The 12,838-nt window shown below is 48.4% G+C and overlaps 1 protein-coding gene across 2 annotated transcripts in view; it reads left to right on the forward strand.

Moving 5' to 3' along the window:
• Positions 1-12,838, forward strand: part of ankle2 (ankyrin repeat and LEM domain containing 2) — a 99,318-nt gene that overhangs the window by 63,727 nt on the left and 22,753 nt on the right. For both annotated transcript variants that reach the window (XM_072469709.1, XM_072469797.1), the window contains exon 11: positions 801-1,710. In XM_072469709.1, the coding sequence (XP_072325810.1) occupies positions 801-1,710 (910 nt within the window). The remainder of the gene's footprint in view (positions 1-800; positions 1,711-12,838) is intronic.

The raw sequence follows: 12,838 nt of genomic DNA on the forward strand, positions 1-12,838 counted from the left end.
AGGTTAGGTTATGGAGCAGCAGAGTGGGCCTAGCAAGGGTACTCTTTCAGAGGGTCCGTGCAGACACGATGGGCCAATTGGCCTCCTTCTGCACTGTAGGAATTCTCTGGTTTTATGGAACAGAATTTTTGTTTTTGCAACAGTGGCTGCTTGTCAACCCTCAAAGGGGCTGATTGTTATTGCAATGGGTTTGGAGCATTAACAGAGATCTGAATTTGTATGCAAGGTTTTACTCTGCCATAGTCAGAAGTAAAGTTTACTATCTCAAGACATTTTTTTTGTGACTGCAAGATTGCCAACCTTAAGTCAGGGGAAAGCACACTGGACTCAAAGCATTTCCACACAGGCAAAGAGGAGTAAGGCCAGGACAATTCAGCCACTCCCTCGGAGTTGTTAGTGGGTAGCTCAGGAACGGTGGGAGTACTTTCATTTACTTCTGTTAATTCATGCAGGGCAGTTTCCATGGTACGGTTTGAATGTTCACAGTCAACCAATTAACAGAGGAGCAGAATGTTAATCTTATAATTACATAGAATTTACAGCACAGAAACCAGCCCAACCATCCGTTCTTATGTTTATGCCCCACGCAAACCTCTTCTCACCGACTTCACTTTACCCTGCTCCTTTCTCCCTCAAGTACTTGGCTTTCCCTTAAGGTGTCCACATTACTTAGCTCAACCATTTCATGTGGTTGCAAGTCCCCACTCGTACCACTCTGGAAAAGGAATAACGATGAGTAATAATAACTACCGCCTTTAAGCTGACAAAATGCAATCAGAACGTATTATTTTCTCTTGCAGGTAAAACCAGTAAATACTGCAACTCGATCTCTGCTGGTGCTTTTTTGGATGATGGTGACATAAGTTTAGAAGAATTAAAAAATAGACAAAATGCTGCATTGAAAGTCAGCAGATCCATGGTTACACCTGGGAATAGCCCTCGTGCCACTGGAGAAAACGGGTGCCATATACTTCCTGTGCAGCGCACAACAGATCGTATCGATTCGACAGACAATTTAAGTAAACCTGACATGGAGATATCGCCTAATTTAAATGGAATTTGTTCCCCTGTCGGTAATGAGAAGCCTGGAGGGCGATGTTCCCATTCATTTACCAGGGTCGGGTCAGAAGATATCCTCTCCCCCGTATCTAATCTCATGGCAGATTTTGAAAAGCTTTCGTTGCATGACGACAAAGAGAGAAATTTGTTTTCGGAGACGAGTGAGGTAACGGCAGATTTAATGGGCAGTAATGTTTCGGGATTGGTACCTGCTGAAAACTCTGCAAAGAACCAGGATATTCACTTTAATCAGGCTGATCTAATCGAGACTGATATGTTGACTGAAACAGAAAATGAGAATCCGTTACTCGCTCCCAACCAGCCTGTGCTAGAAGGTAGTGAAGAAATCTCGGATTTATTGTCATTATGCATGTCAAAGGTAGAAGCTTTACAACTGGAAAACCAGAGGAACTATGCACACAGCAACACCTTGGCTTGTAGGACAGAGAGTTCTCCTGCTTTAGAGAGGGAGGTTTCTGAACATTTTTCAACAGCGGAATCAAATGCATCTCAGATCAAGTTGAACTCTAGGTCCAATAGACAATTGGAGAGCTTCGCCTGCAGATCCCCAGAGGATATACAGCAGCTCCTTCCCAAGCACACCCCAGGGATTTTAAGAAGAGGATCTACCAAGGGGATTTTTCTGGTTGGGTAAGGAACTGATAATTATAGGGATGTGTATTATTGTTGGTGGGGAGATCCGGATCATGTTCTGGAAGCTGATCCAACCCATCTAGCTTAAGTATCAAACTAGTCCAGCTTACTTATTAATTTTCTTTTTTTAAATGCAGGAATCTAGCTTCTATTAATGAAAATATCAATGCATCTGTATGAGGAAGTACATGTACATTTATGAATGAGTATGTGTATGAGTGAGTAGATGTACGTGTATGAGTGAGTATATATGTGTGAGTGAGTAGATGGACGTGTATGAGTGAGTAGATGGACGTGTATGAGTGAGTAGATGGACGTGTATGAGTGAGTGGATGGACGTGTATGAGTGAGAAGATGGGCGTGTATGTGTGAGTGAATAGATGGATATGTATGAGTGAGTAGATGTACGTGTATGAGTGAGTAGATGGACGTGTATGAGTGAGTAGATGGCTGTGTATGAGTGAGTAGATGGACGTGTATGAGTGAGTAGGTGGGCGTGTATGAGTGAGTAGATGGACGTGTATGAGTGAGTAGATGGACGTGTATGAGTGAGTAGATGGACGTGTATGAGTGAGTAGATGGACGTGTATGAGTGAGTAGGTGGGCGTGTATGAGTGAGTAGGTGGGCGTGTATGAGTGAGTAGATGGACGTGTATGAGTGAGTAGGTGGGCGTGTATGAGTGAGTAGGTGGACGTGTATGAGTGAGTAGATGGGCGTGTATGAGTGAGTAGATGGGCGTGTATGAGTGAGTAGATGGACGTGTATGAGTGAGTAGATGGGCGTATATGAGTGAGTAGATGGGCGTGTATGAGAGTAGATTTACGTGTATGAGTGAGTAGGTGGGCGTGTATGAGTGAGTAGATGGGCGTGTATGAGTGAGTAGATGGGCTTGTATGAGAGAGTAGATGGGCGTATATGAGTGAGTAGATGGGCGTATATGAGTGAGTAGGTGGGCGTGTATGAGTGAGTAGATGGGCGTGTATGAGTGAGTAGATGGGCGTGTATGAGTGAGTAGATGGGCGTGTATGAGTGAGTAGATGGGCGTGTATGAGTGAGTAGATGGGCGTGTATGAGTAAGTAGGTGGGCGTGTATGAGTGAGTAGATGGACGTGTATGAGTGAGTAGATGGACGTGTATGAGTGAGTAGGTGGGCGTGTATGAGTGAGTAGATGGGCGTGTATGAGAGAGTAGATGGGCGTGTATGAGTGAGTAGATGGGCGTGTATGAGTGAGTAGGTGGACGTGTATGAGTGAGTAGGTGGGCGTGTATGAGTGAGTAGATGGGCGTGTATGAGTGAGTAGGTGGGCGTGTATGAGTGAGTAGGTGGGCGTGTATGAGTGAGTAGATGGGCGTGTATGAGAGAGTAGATGGACGTGTATGAGTGAGTAGATGGACGTGTATGAGTGAGTAGATGAGCGTGTATGAGAGTAGATTTACGTGTATGAGTGAGTAGGTGGGCGTGTATGAGTGAGTAGGTGGGCGTGTATGAGTGAGTAGGTGGGCGTGTATGAGTGAGTAGGTGGGCGTGTATGAGTGAGTAGGTGGGCGTGTATGAGTGAGTAGGTGGGCGTGTATGAGTGAGTAGATGGGCGTGTATGAGTGAGTAGATGGGCTTGTATGAGAGAGTAGATGGGCGTATATGAGTGAGTAGATGGGCGTGTATGAGAGAGTAGATGGGCGTGTATGAGTGAGTAGATGGGCGTGTATGAGTGAGTAGATGGACGTGTATGAGTGAGTAGATGGACGTGTATGAGTGAGTAGATGGACGTGTATGAGTGAGTAGATGGGCGTGTATGAGTGAGTAGATGGGCGTGTATGAGTGAGTAGATGGGCGTGTATGAGTGAGTAGATGGACGTGTATGAGTGAGTAGGTGGGCGTGTATGAGTGAGTAGATGGGCGTGTATGAGTGAGTAGTTGGACGTGTATGAGTGAGTAGGTGGGCGTGTATGAGTGAGTAGATGGACGTGTATGAGAGAGTAGATGGGCGTGTATGAGTGAGTAGATGGGCGTGTATGAGTGAGTAGATGGACGTGTATGAGAGAGTAGATGGGCGTGTATGAGTGAGTAGATGGGCGTGTATGAGTGAGTAGATGGGCGTGTATGAGTGAGTAGATGGGCGTGTATGAGTGAGTAGATGGGCGTGTATGAGTGAGTAGGTGGGCGTGTATGAGTGAGTAGGTGGGCGTGTATGAGTGAGTAGATGGGCGTGTATGAGTCAGTAGATGGGCGTGTATGAGTGAGTAGATGGGCGTGTATGAGTGAGTAGGTGGGCGTATATGAGTGAGTAGATGGGCGTGTATGAGTGAGTAGATGGACGTGTATGAGAGAGTAGATGGGCGTGTATGAGTGAGTAGGTGGGCGTGTATGAGTGAGTAGGTGGATGTGTATGAGTGAGTAGGTGGGCATGTATGAGTGAGTAGATGGATGTGTATGAGTGAGTAGATGGGCGTGTATGAGTGAGTAGATGGGCGTGTATGAGTGAGTAGATGGGCGTGTATGAGTGAGTAGGTGGGCGTGTATGAGTGAGTAGATGGGCGTGTATGAGTGAGTAGATGGGCGTGTATGAGTGAGTAGATGGGCGTGTATGAGTGAGTAGGTGGGCGTGTATGAGTGAGTAGATGGGCGTGTATGAGTGAGTAGATGGGCGTGTATGAGTGAGTAGATGGACGTGTATGAGTGAGTAGATGGGCGTGTATGAGTGAGTAGATGGACGTGTATGAGTGAGTAGATGGGCGTGTATGAGTGAGTAGATGGGCGTGTATGAGTGAGTAGATGGGCGTGTATGAGTGAGTAGATGGGCGTGTATGAGTGAGTAGATGGGCGTGTATGAGTGAGTAGATGGGCGTGTATGAGTGAGTAGATGGACGTGTATGAGTGAGTAGATGGGCGTGTATGAGTGAGTAGATGGACGTGTATGAGTGAGTAGATGGGCGTGTATGAGTGAGTAGATGGACGTGTATGAGTGAGTAGATGGGCGTGTATGAGTGAGTAGATGGACGTGTATGAGTGAGTAGATGGGCGTGTATGAGTGAGTAGATGGACGTGTATGAGTGAGTAGATGGGCGTGTATGAGTGAGTAGATGGACGTGTATGAGTGAGTAGATGGGCGTGTATGAGTGAGTAGATGGACGTGTATGAGTGAGTAGATGGACGTGTATGAGTGAGTAGATGGGCGTGTATGAGTGAGTAGATGGACGTGTATGAGTGAGTAGATGGGCGTGTATGAGTGAGTAGATGGACGTGTATGAGTGAGTAGATGGGCGTGTATGAGTGAGTAGATGGACGTGTATGAGTGAGTAGATGGGCGTGTATGAGTGAGTAGATGGACGTGTATGAGTGAGTAGATGGGCGTGTATGAGTGAGTAGATGGGTGTGTATGAGTGAGTAGATGGGCGTGTATGAGAGAGTAGATGGGCGTGTATGAGTGAGTAGATGGGCGTGTATGAGTGAGTAGATGGGCGTGTATGAGTGAGTAGGTGGGCGTGTATGAGTGAGTAGATGGGCGTGTATGAGTGAGTAGGTGGGCGTGTATGAGTGAGTAGATGGGCGTGTATGAGTGAGTAGATGGGCGTGTATGAGTGAGTAGATGGGCGTGTATGAGTGAGTGGATGGGCGTGTATGAGTGAGTAGATGGGCGTGTATGAGTGAGTAGGTGGGCGTGTATGAGTGAGTAGATGTACGTGTATGAGTGAGTAGGTGGGCGTGTATGAGTGAGTTGGTGGGCGTGTATGAGTGAGTAGATGGGCGTGTATGAGTGAGTAGGTGGGCGTGTATGAGTGAGTAGGTGGGCGTGTATGAGTGAGTAGATGGGCGTGTATGAGTGAGTAGGTGGGCGTGTATGAGTGAGTAGATGGGTGTGTATGAGAGAGTAGATGGGCGTGTATGAGTGAGTAGATGGGCGTGTATGAGTGAGTAGATGGACGTGTATGAGTGAGTAGATGGGCGTGTATGAGTGAGTAGATGGGCGTGTATGAGTGAGTAGATGGGCGTGTATGAGTGAGTAGATGGGCGTGTATGAGTGAGTAGATGGGCGTGTATGAGTGAGTAGATGGGCGTGTATGAGTGAGTAGATGGGCGTGTATGAGTGAGTAGGTGGGCGTGTATGAGTGAGTAGATGGGCGTGTATGAGTGAGTAGATGGGCGTGTATGAGAGAGTAGATGGGCGTGTATGAGTGAGTAGGTGGGCGTGTATATGTGAGTAGATGGGCGTGTATGAGTGAGTAGATGGGCGTGTATGAGTGAGTAGATGGGCGTGTATGAGTGAGTAGATGGGCGTGTATGAGTGAGTAGATGGGCGTGTATGAGTGAGTAGATGGACGTGTATGAGTGAGTAGATGGGCGTGTATGAGTGAGTAGATGGACGTGTATGAGTGAGTAGATGGGCGTGTATGAGTGAGTAGATGGACGTGTATGAGTGAGTAGATGGGCGTGTATGAGTGAGTAGATGGACGTGTATGAGTGAGTAGATGGGCGTGTATGAGTGAGTAGATGGACGTGTATGAGTGAGTAGGTGGGCGTGTATGAGTGAGTAGATGGGCGTGTATGCGAGAGTAGATGGGCGTGTATGAGTGAGTAGATGGGCGTGTATGAGTGAGTAGATGGACGTGTATGAGTGAGTAGATGGGCGTGTATGAGTGAGTAGGTGGGCGTATATGAGTGAGTAGGTGGGCGTATATGAGTGAGTAGGTGGGCGTGTATGAGTGAGTAGATGGGCGTGTATGAGTGAGTAGGTGGGCGTGTATGAGTGAGTAGGTGGGCGTGTATGAGTGAGTAGGTGGGCGTGTATGAGTGAGTAGGTGGGCGTATATGAGTGAGTAGGTGGGCGTGTATGAGTGAGTAGATGGACGTGTATGAGTGAGTAGATGGGCGTGTATGAGTGAGTAGATGGACGTGTATGAGTGAGTAGGTGGGCGTGTATGAGTGAGTAGATGGGCGTGTATGAGAGAGTAGATGGGCGTGTATGAGTGAGTAGATGGGCGTGTATGAGTGAGTAGATGGACGTGTATGAGTGAGTAGGTGGGCGTGTATGAGTGAGTAGGTGGACGTGTATGAGTGAGTAGGTGGGCGTGTATGAGTGAGTAGATGGGCGTGTATGAGAGAGTAGATGGGCGTGTATGAGTGAGTAGATGGGCGTGTATGAGTGAGTAGGTGGACGTGTATGAGTGAGTAGGTGGGCGTATATGAGTGAGTAGGTGGGCGTATATGAGTGAGTAGGTGGGCGTATATGAGTGAGTAGATGGGCGTGTATGAGTGAGTAGATGGGCGTGTATGAGTGAGTACGTGGGCGTGTATGAGTGAGTAGGTGGGCGTATATGAGTGAGTAGGTGGGCGTATATGAGTGAGTAGATGGGCGTGTATGAGTGAGTAGGTGGGCGTATATGAGTGAGTAGGTGGGCGTATATGAGTGAGTAGATGGGCGTACATGAGTGAGTAGGTGGGCGTACATGAGTGAGTAGGTGGGCGTATATGAGTGAGTAGGTGGGCGTGTATGAGTGAGTAGATGGGTGTGTATGAGTGAGTAGATGGGTGTGTATGAGTGAGTAGATGGGCGTGTATGAGTGAGTAGATGGGCGTGTATGAGTGAGTAGATGGACGTGTATGAGTGAGTAGATGGGCGTGTATGAGTGAGTAGATGGACGTGTATGAGTGAGTAGGTGGGCGTGTATGAGTGAGTAGATGGGCGTGTATGAGAGAGTAGATGGGCGTGTATGAGTGAGTAGATGGGCGTGTATGAGTGAGTAGGTGGACGTGTATGAGTGAGTAGGTGGGCGTGTATGAGTGAGTAGGTGGGCGTGTATGAGTGAGTAGGTGGGCGTGTATGAGTGAGTAGATGGGCGTGTATGAGAGAGTAGATGGACGTGTATGAGTGAGTAGATGGACGTGTATGAATGAGTAGATGAGCGTGTATGAGAGTAGATTTACGTGTATGAGTGAGTAGGTGGGCGTGTATGAGTGAGTAGGTGGGCGTGTATGAGTGAGTAGGTGGGCGTGTATGAGTGAGTAGGTGGGCGTGTATGAGTGAGTAGGTGGGCGTGTATGAGTGAGTAGATGGGCGTGTATGAGTGAGTAGATGGGCTTGTATGAGAGAGTAGATGGGCGTGTATGAGTGAGTAGATGGGCGTGTATGAGAGAGTAGATGGGCGTGTATGAGTGAGTAGGTGGACGTGTATGAGTGAGTAGATGGGCGTGTATGAGTGAGTAGATGGACGTGTATGAGTGAGTAGATGGACGTGTATGAGTGAGTAGATGGACGTGTATGAGTGAGTAGATGGGCGTGTATGAGTGAGTAGATGGGCGTGTATGAGTGAGTAGATGGGCGTGTATGAGTGAGTAGATGGACGTGTATGAGTGAGTAGATGGACGTGTATGAGTGAGTAGGTGGGCGTGTATGAGTGAGTAGATGGACGTGTATGAGAGAGTAGATGGGCGTGTATGAGTGAGTAGATGGGCGTGTATGAGTGAGTAGATGGGCGTGTATGAGTGAGTAGATGGGCGTGTATGAGTGAGTAGGTGGGCGTGTATGAGTGAGTAGGTGGGCGTGTATGAGTGAGTAGGTGGGCGTGTATGAGTGAGTAGATGGGCGTGTATGAGTGAGTAGATGGGCGTGTATGAGTGAGTAGATGGGCGTGTATGAGTGAGTAGGTGGGCGTATATGAGTGAGTAGATGGGCGTGTATGAGTGAGTAGATGGACGTGTATGAGAGAGTAGATGGGCGTGTATGAGTGAGTAGATGGGCGTGTATGAGTGAGTAGATGGGCGTGTATGAGTGAGTAGGTGGGCGTGTATGAGTGAGTAGATGGACGTATATGAGTGAGTAGATGGGCGTGTATGAGTGAGTAGATGGGCGTGTATGAGAGAGTAGATGGGCGTGTATGAGTGAGTAGATGGGCGTGTATGAGTGAGTAGATGGGCGTGTATGAGTGAGTAGATGGGCGTGTATGAGTGAGTAGATGGGCGTGTATGAGTGAGTAGATGGGTGTGTATGAGTGAGTAGATGGACGTGTATGAGTGAGTAGATGGGTGTGTATGAGTGAGTAGATGGACGTGTATGAGTGAGTAGATGGACGTGTATGAGTGAGTAGATGGGCGTGTATGAGTGAGTAGATGGGCGTGTATGAGTGAGTAGATGGGCGTGTATGAGTGAGTAGATGGGAGTGTATGAGTGAGTAGGTGGGCGTGTATGAGTGAGTAGATGGACGTGTATGAGTGAGTAGATGGGCGTGTATGAGTGAGTAGATGGGCGTGTATGAGTGAGTAGATGGGCGTGTATGAGTGAGTCGATGGACGTGTATGAGTGAGTAGATGGACGTATATGAGTGAGTAGATGGACGTATATGAGTGAGTAGATGGGCGTATATGAGTGAGTAGGTGGGCGTGTATGAGTGAGTAGATGGGCGTGTATGAGTGAGTAGATGGGCGTGTATGAGTGAGTAGATGGGCGTGTATGAGTGAGTAGATGGGCGTGTATGAGTGAGTAGGTGGGCGTGTATGAGTGAGTAGATGGACGTACATGAGTGAGTAGATGGACGTACATGAGTGAGTAGATGGGCGTGTATGAGTGAGTAGATGGGCGTGTATGAGAGAGTAGATGGGCGTGTATGAGTGAGTAGATGGGCGTGTATGAGTGAGTAGATGGGCGTGTATGAGTGAGTAGATGGACGTGTATGAGTGAGTAGATGGACGTGTATGAGTGAGTAGGTGGGCGTGTATGAGTGAGTAGATGGGCGTGTATGAGTGAGTAGATGGACGTGTATGAGTGAGTAGATGGACGTGTATGAGTGAGTAGGTGGGCGTGTATGAGTGAGTAGATGGGCGTGTATGAGTGAGTAGATGGGCGTGTATGAGTGAGTAGATGGGCGTGTATGAGTGAGTAGATGGGTGTGTATGAGTGAGTAGATGGACGTATATGAGTGAGTAGATGGGTGTGTATGAGTGAGTAGGTGGACGTGTATGAGTGAGTAGATGGACGTGTATGAGTGAGTAGGTGGGCGTGTATGAGTGAGTAGGTGGGCGTGTATGAGTGAGTAGATGGACGTGTATGTGTGAGTAGATGTACGTGTATGAGTGAGTAGGTGGACGTGTATGAGTGAGTAGGTGGGCGTGTATGAGTGAGTAGATGGACGTGTATGAGTGAGTAGATGGGCGTGTATGAGTGAGTAGATGGGCGTGTATGAGTGAGTAGGTGGGCGTGTATGAGTGAGTAGATGGACGTGTATGAGTGAGTAGATGGGTGTGTATGAGTGAGTAGGTGGGCGTGTATGAGTGAGTAGATGGGCGTGTATGAGTGAGTAGATGGGCGTGTATGAGTGAGTAGGTGGGCGTGTATGAGTGAGTTGGTGGGCGTGTATGAGTGAGTAGATGGGCGTGTATGAGTGAGTAGATGGACGTGTATGAGTGAGTAGATGGACGTGTATGAGTGAGTAGATGGGCGTGTATGAGTGAGTAGATGGACGTGTATGAGTGAGTAGATGGACGTGTATGAGTGAGTAGGTGGGCGTGTATGAGTGAGTAGGTGGGCGCGTATGAGTGAGTAGATGGACGTGTATGAGTGAGTAGGTGGGCATGTATGAGTGAGTAGGTGGACGTGTATGAGTGAGTAGATGGGCGTGTATGAGTGAGTAGATGGACGTGTATGAGTGAGTAGATGGGCGTATATGAGTGAGTAGATGGGCGTGTATGAGAGTAGATTTACGTGTATGAGTGAGTAGGTGGGCGTGTATGAGTGAGTAGATGGGCGTGTATGAGTGAGTAGATGGGCATGTATGAGAGAGTAGATGGGCGTATATGAGAGAGTAGATGGGCGTATATGAGTGAGTAGGTGGGCGTGTATGAGTGAGTAGATGGGCGTGTATGAGTGAGTAGATGGGCGTGTATGAGTGAGTAGATGGGCGTGTATGAGTGAGTAGATGGGCGTGTATGAGTGAGTAGATGGGCGTGTATGAGTAAGTAGGTGGGCGTGTATGAGTGAGTAGATGGACGTGTATGAGTGAGTAGGTGGGCGTGTATGAGTGAGTAGATGGGCGTGTATGAGAGAGTAGATGGGCGTGTATGAGTGAGTAGATGGGCGTGTATGAGTGAGTAGGTGGACGTGTATGAGTGAGTAGGTGGGCGTGTATGAGTGAGTAGATGGGCGTGTATGAGTGAGTAGGTGGGCGTGTATGAGTGAGTAGATGTACGTGTATGAGTGAGTAGGTGGGCGTGTATGAGTGAGTTGGTGGGCGTGTATGAGTGAGTAGATGGGCGTGTATGAGTGAGTAGGTGGGCGTGTATGAGTGAGTAGGTGGGCGTGTATGAGTGAGTAGATGGGCGTGTATGAGTGAGTAGGTGGGCGTGTATGAGTGAGTAGATGGGTGTGTATGAGAGAGTAGATGGGCGTGTATGAGTGAGTAGATGGGCGTGTATGAGTGAGTAGATGGACGTGTATGAGTGAGTAGATGGGCGTGTATGAGTGAGTAGATGGGCGTGTATGAGTGAGTAGATGGGCGTGTATGAGTGAGTAGATGGGCGTGTATGAGTGAGTAGATGGGCGTGTATGAGTGAGTAGATGGGCGTGTATGAGTGAGTAGATGGGCGTGTATGAGTGAGTAGGTGGGCGTGTATGAGTGAGTAGATGGGCGTGTATGAGTGAGTAGATGGGCGTGTATGAGAGAGTAGATGGGCGTGTATGAGTGAGTAGGTGGGCGTGTATATGTGAGTAGATGGGCGTGTATGAGTGAGTAGATGGGCGTGTATGAGTGAGTAGATGGGCGTGTATGAGTGAGTAGATGGGCGTGTATGAGTGAGTAGATGGGCGTGTATGAGTGAGTAGATGGACGTGTATGAGTGAGTAGATGGGCGTGTATGAGTGAGTAGATGGACGTGTATGAGTGAGTAGATGGGCGTGTATGAGTGAGTAGATGGACGTGTATGAGTGAGTAGATGGGCGTGTATGAGTGAGTAGATGGACGTGTATGAGTGAGTAGATGGGCGTGTATGAGTGAGTAGATGGACGTGTATGAGTGAGTAGGTGGGCGTGTATGAGTGAGTAGATGGGCGTGTATGCGAGAGTAGATGGGCGTGTATGAGTGAGTAGATGGGCGTGTATGAGTGAGTAGATGGACGTGTATGAGTGAGTAGATGGGCGTGTATGAGTGAGTAGGTGGGCGTATATGAGTGAGTAGGTGGGCGTATATGAGTGAGTAGGTGGGCGTGTATGAGTGAGTAGATGGGCGTGTATGAGTGAGTAGGTGGGCGTGTATGAGTGAGTAGGTGGGCGTGTATGAGTGAGTAGGTGGGCGTGTATGAGTGAGTAGGTGGGCGTATATGAGTGAGTAGGTGGGCGTGTATGAGTGAGTAGATGGACGTGTATGAGTGAGTAGATGGGCGTGTATGAGTGAGTAGATGGACGTGTATGAGTGAGTAGGTGGGCGTGTATGAGTGAGTAGATGGGCGTGTATGAGAGAGTAGATGGGCGTGTATGAGTGAGTAGATGGGCGTGTATGAGTGAGTAGATGGACGTGTATGAGTGAGTAGATGGGCGTGTATGAGTGAGTAGATGGACGTGTATGAGTGAGTAGGTGGGCGTGTATGAGTGAGTAGATGGGCGTGTATGAGAGAGTAGATGGGCGTGTATGAGTGAGTAGATGGGCGTGTATGAGTGAGTAGGTGGACGTGTATGAGTGAGTAGGTGGGCGTATATGAGTGAGTAGGTGGGCGTATATGAGTGAGTAGGTGGGCGTATATGAGTGAGTAGATGGGCGTGTATGAGTGAGTAGATGGGCGTGTATGAGTGAGTACGTGGGCGTGTATGAGTGAGTAGGTGGGCGTATATGAGTGAGTAGGTGGGCGTATATGAGTGAGTAGATGGGCGTGTATGAGTGAGTAGGTGGGCGTATATGAGTGAGTAGGTGGGCGTATATGAGTGAGTAGATGGGCGTACATGAGTGAGTAGGTGGGCGTACATGAGTGAGTAGGTGGGCGTATATGAGTGAGTAGGTGGGCGTGTATGAGTGAGTAGATGGGTGTGTATGAGTGAGTAGATGGGTGTGTATGAGTGAGTAGATGGGCGTGTATGAGTGAGTAGATGGGCGTGTATGAGTGAGTAGATGGACGTGTATGAGTGAGTAGATGGGCGTGTATGAGTG

The sequence above is a fragment of the Scyliorhinus torazame genome, chromosome 1, assembly GCF_047496885.1.
Source record: "Scyliorhinus torazame isolate Kashiwa2021f chromosome 1, sScyTor2.1, whole genome shotgun sequence".
NCBI lineage: Eukaryota > Metazoa > Chordata > Chondrichthyes > Carcharhiniformes > Scyliorhinidae > Scyliorhinus > Scyliorhinus torazame.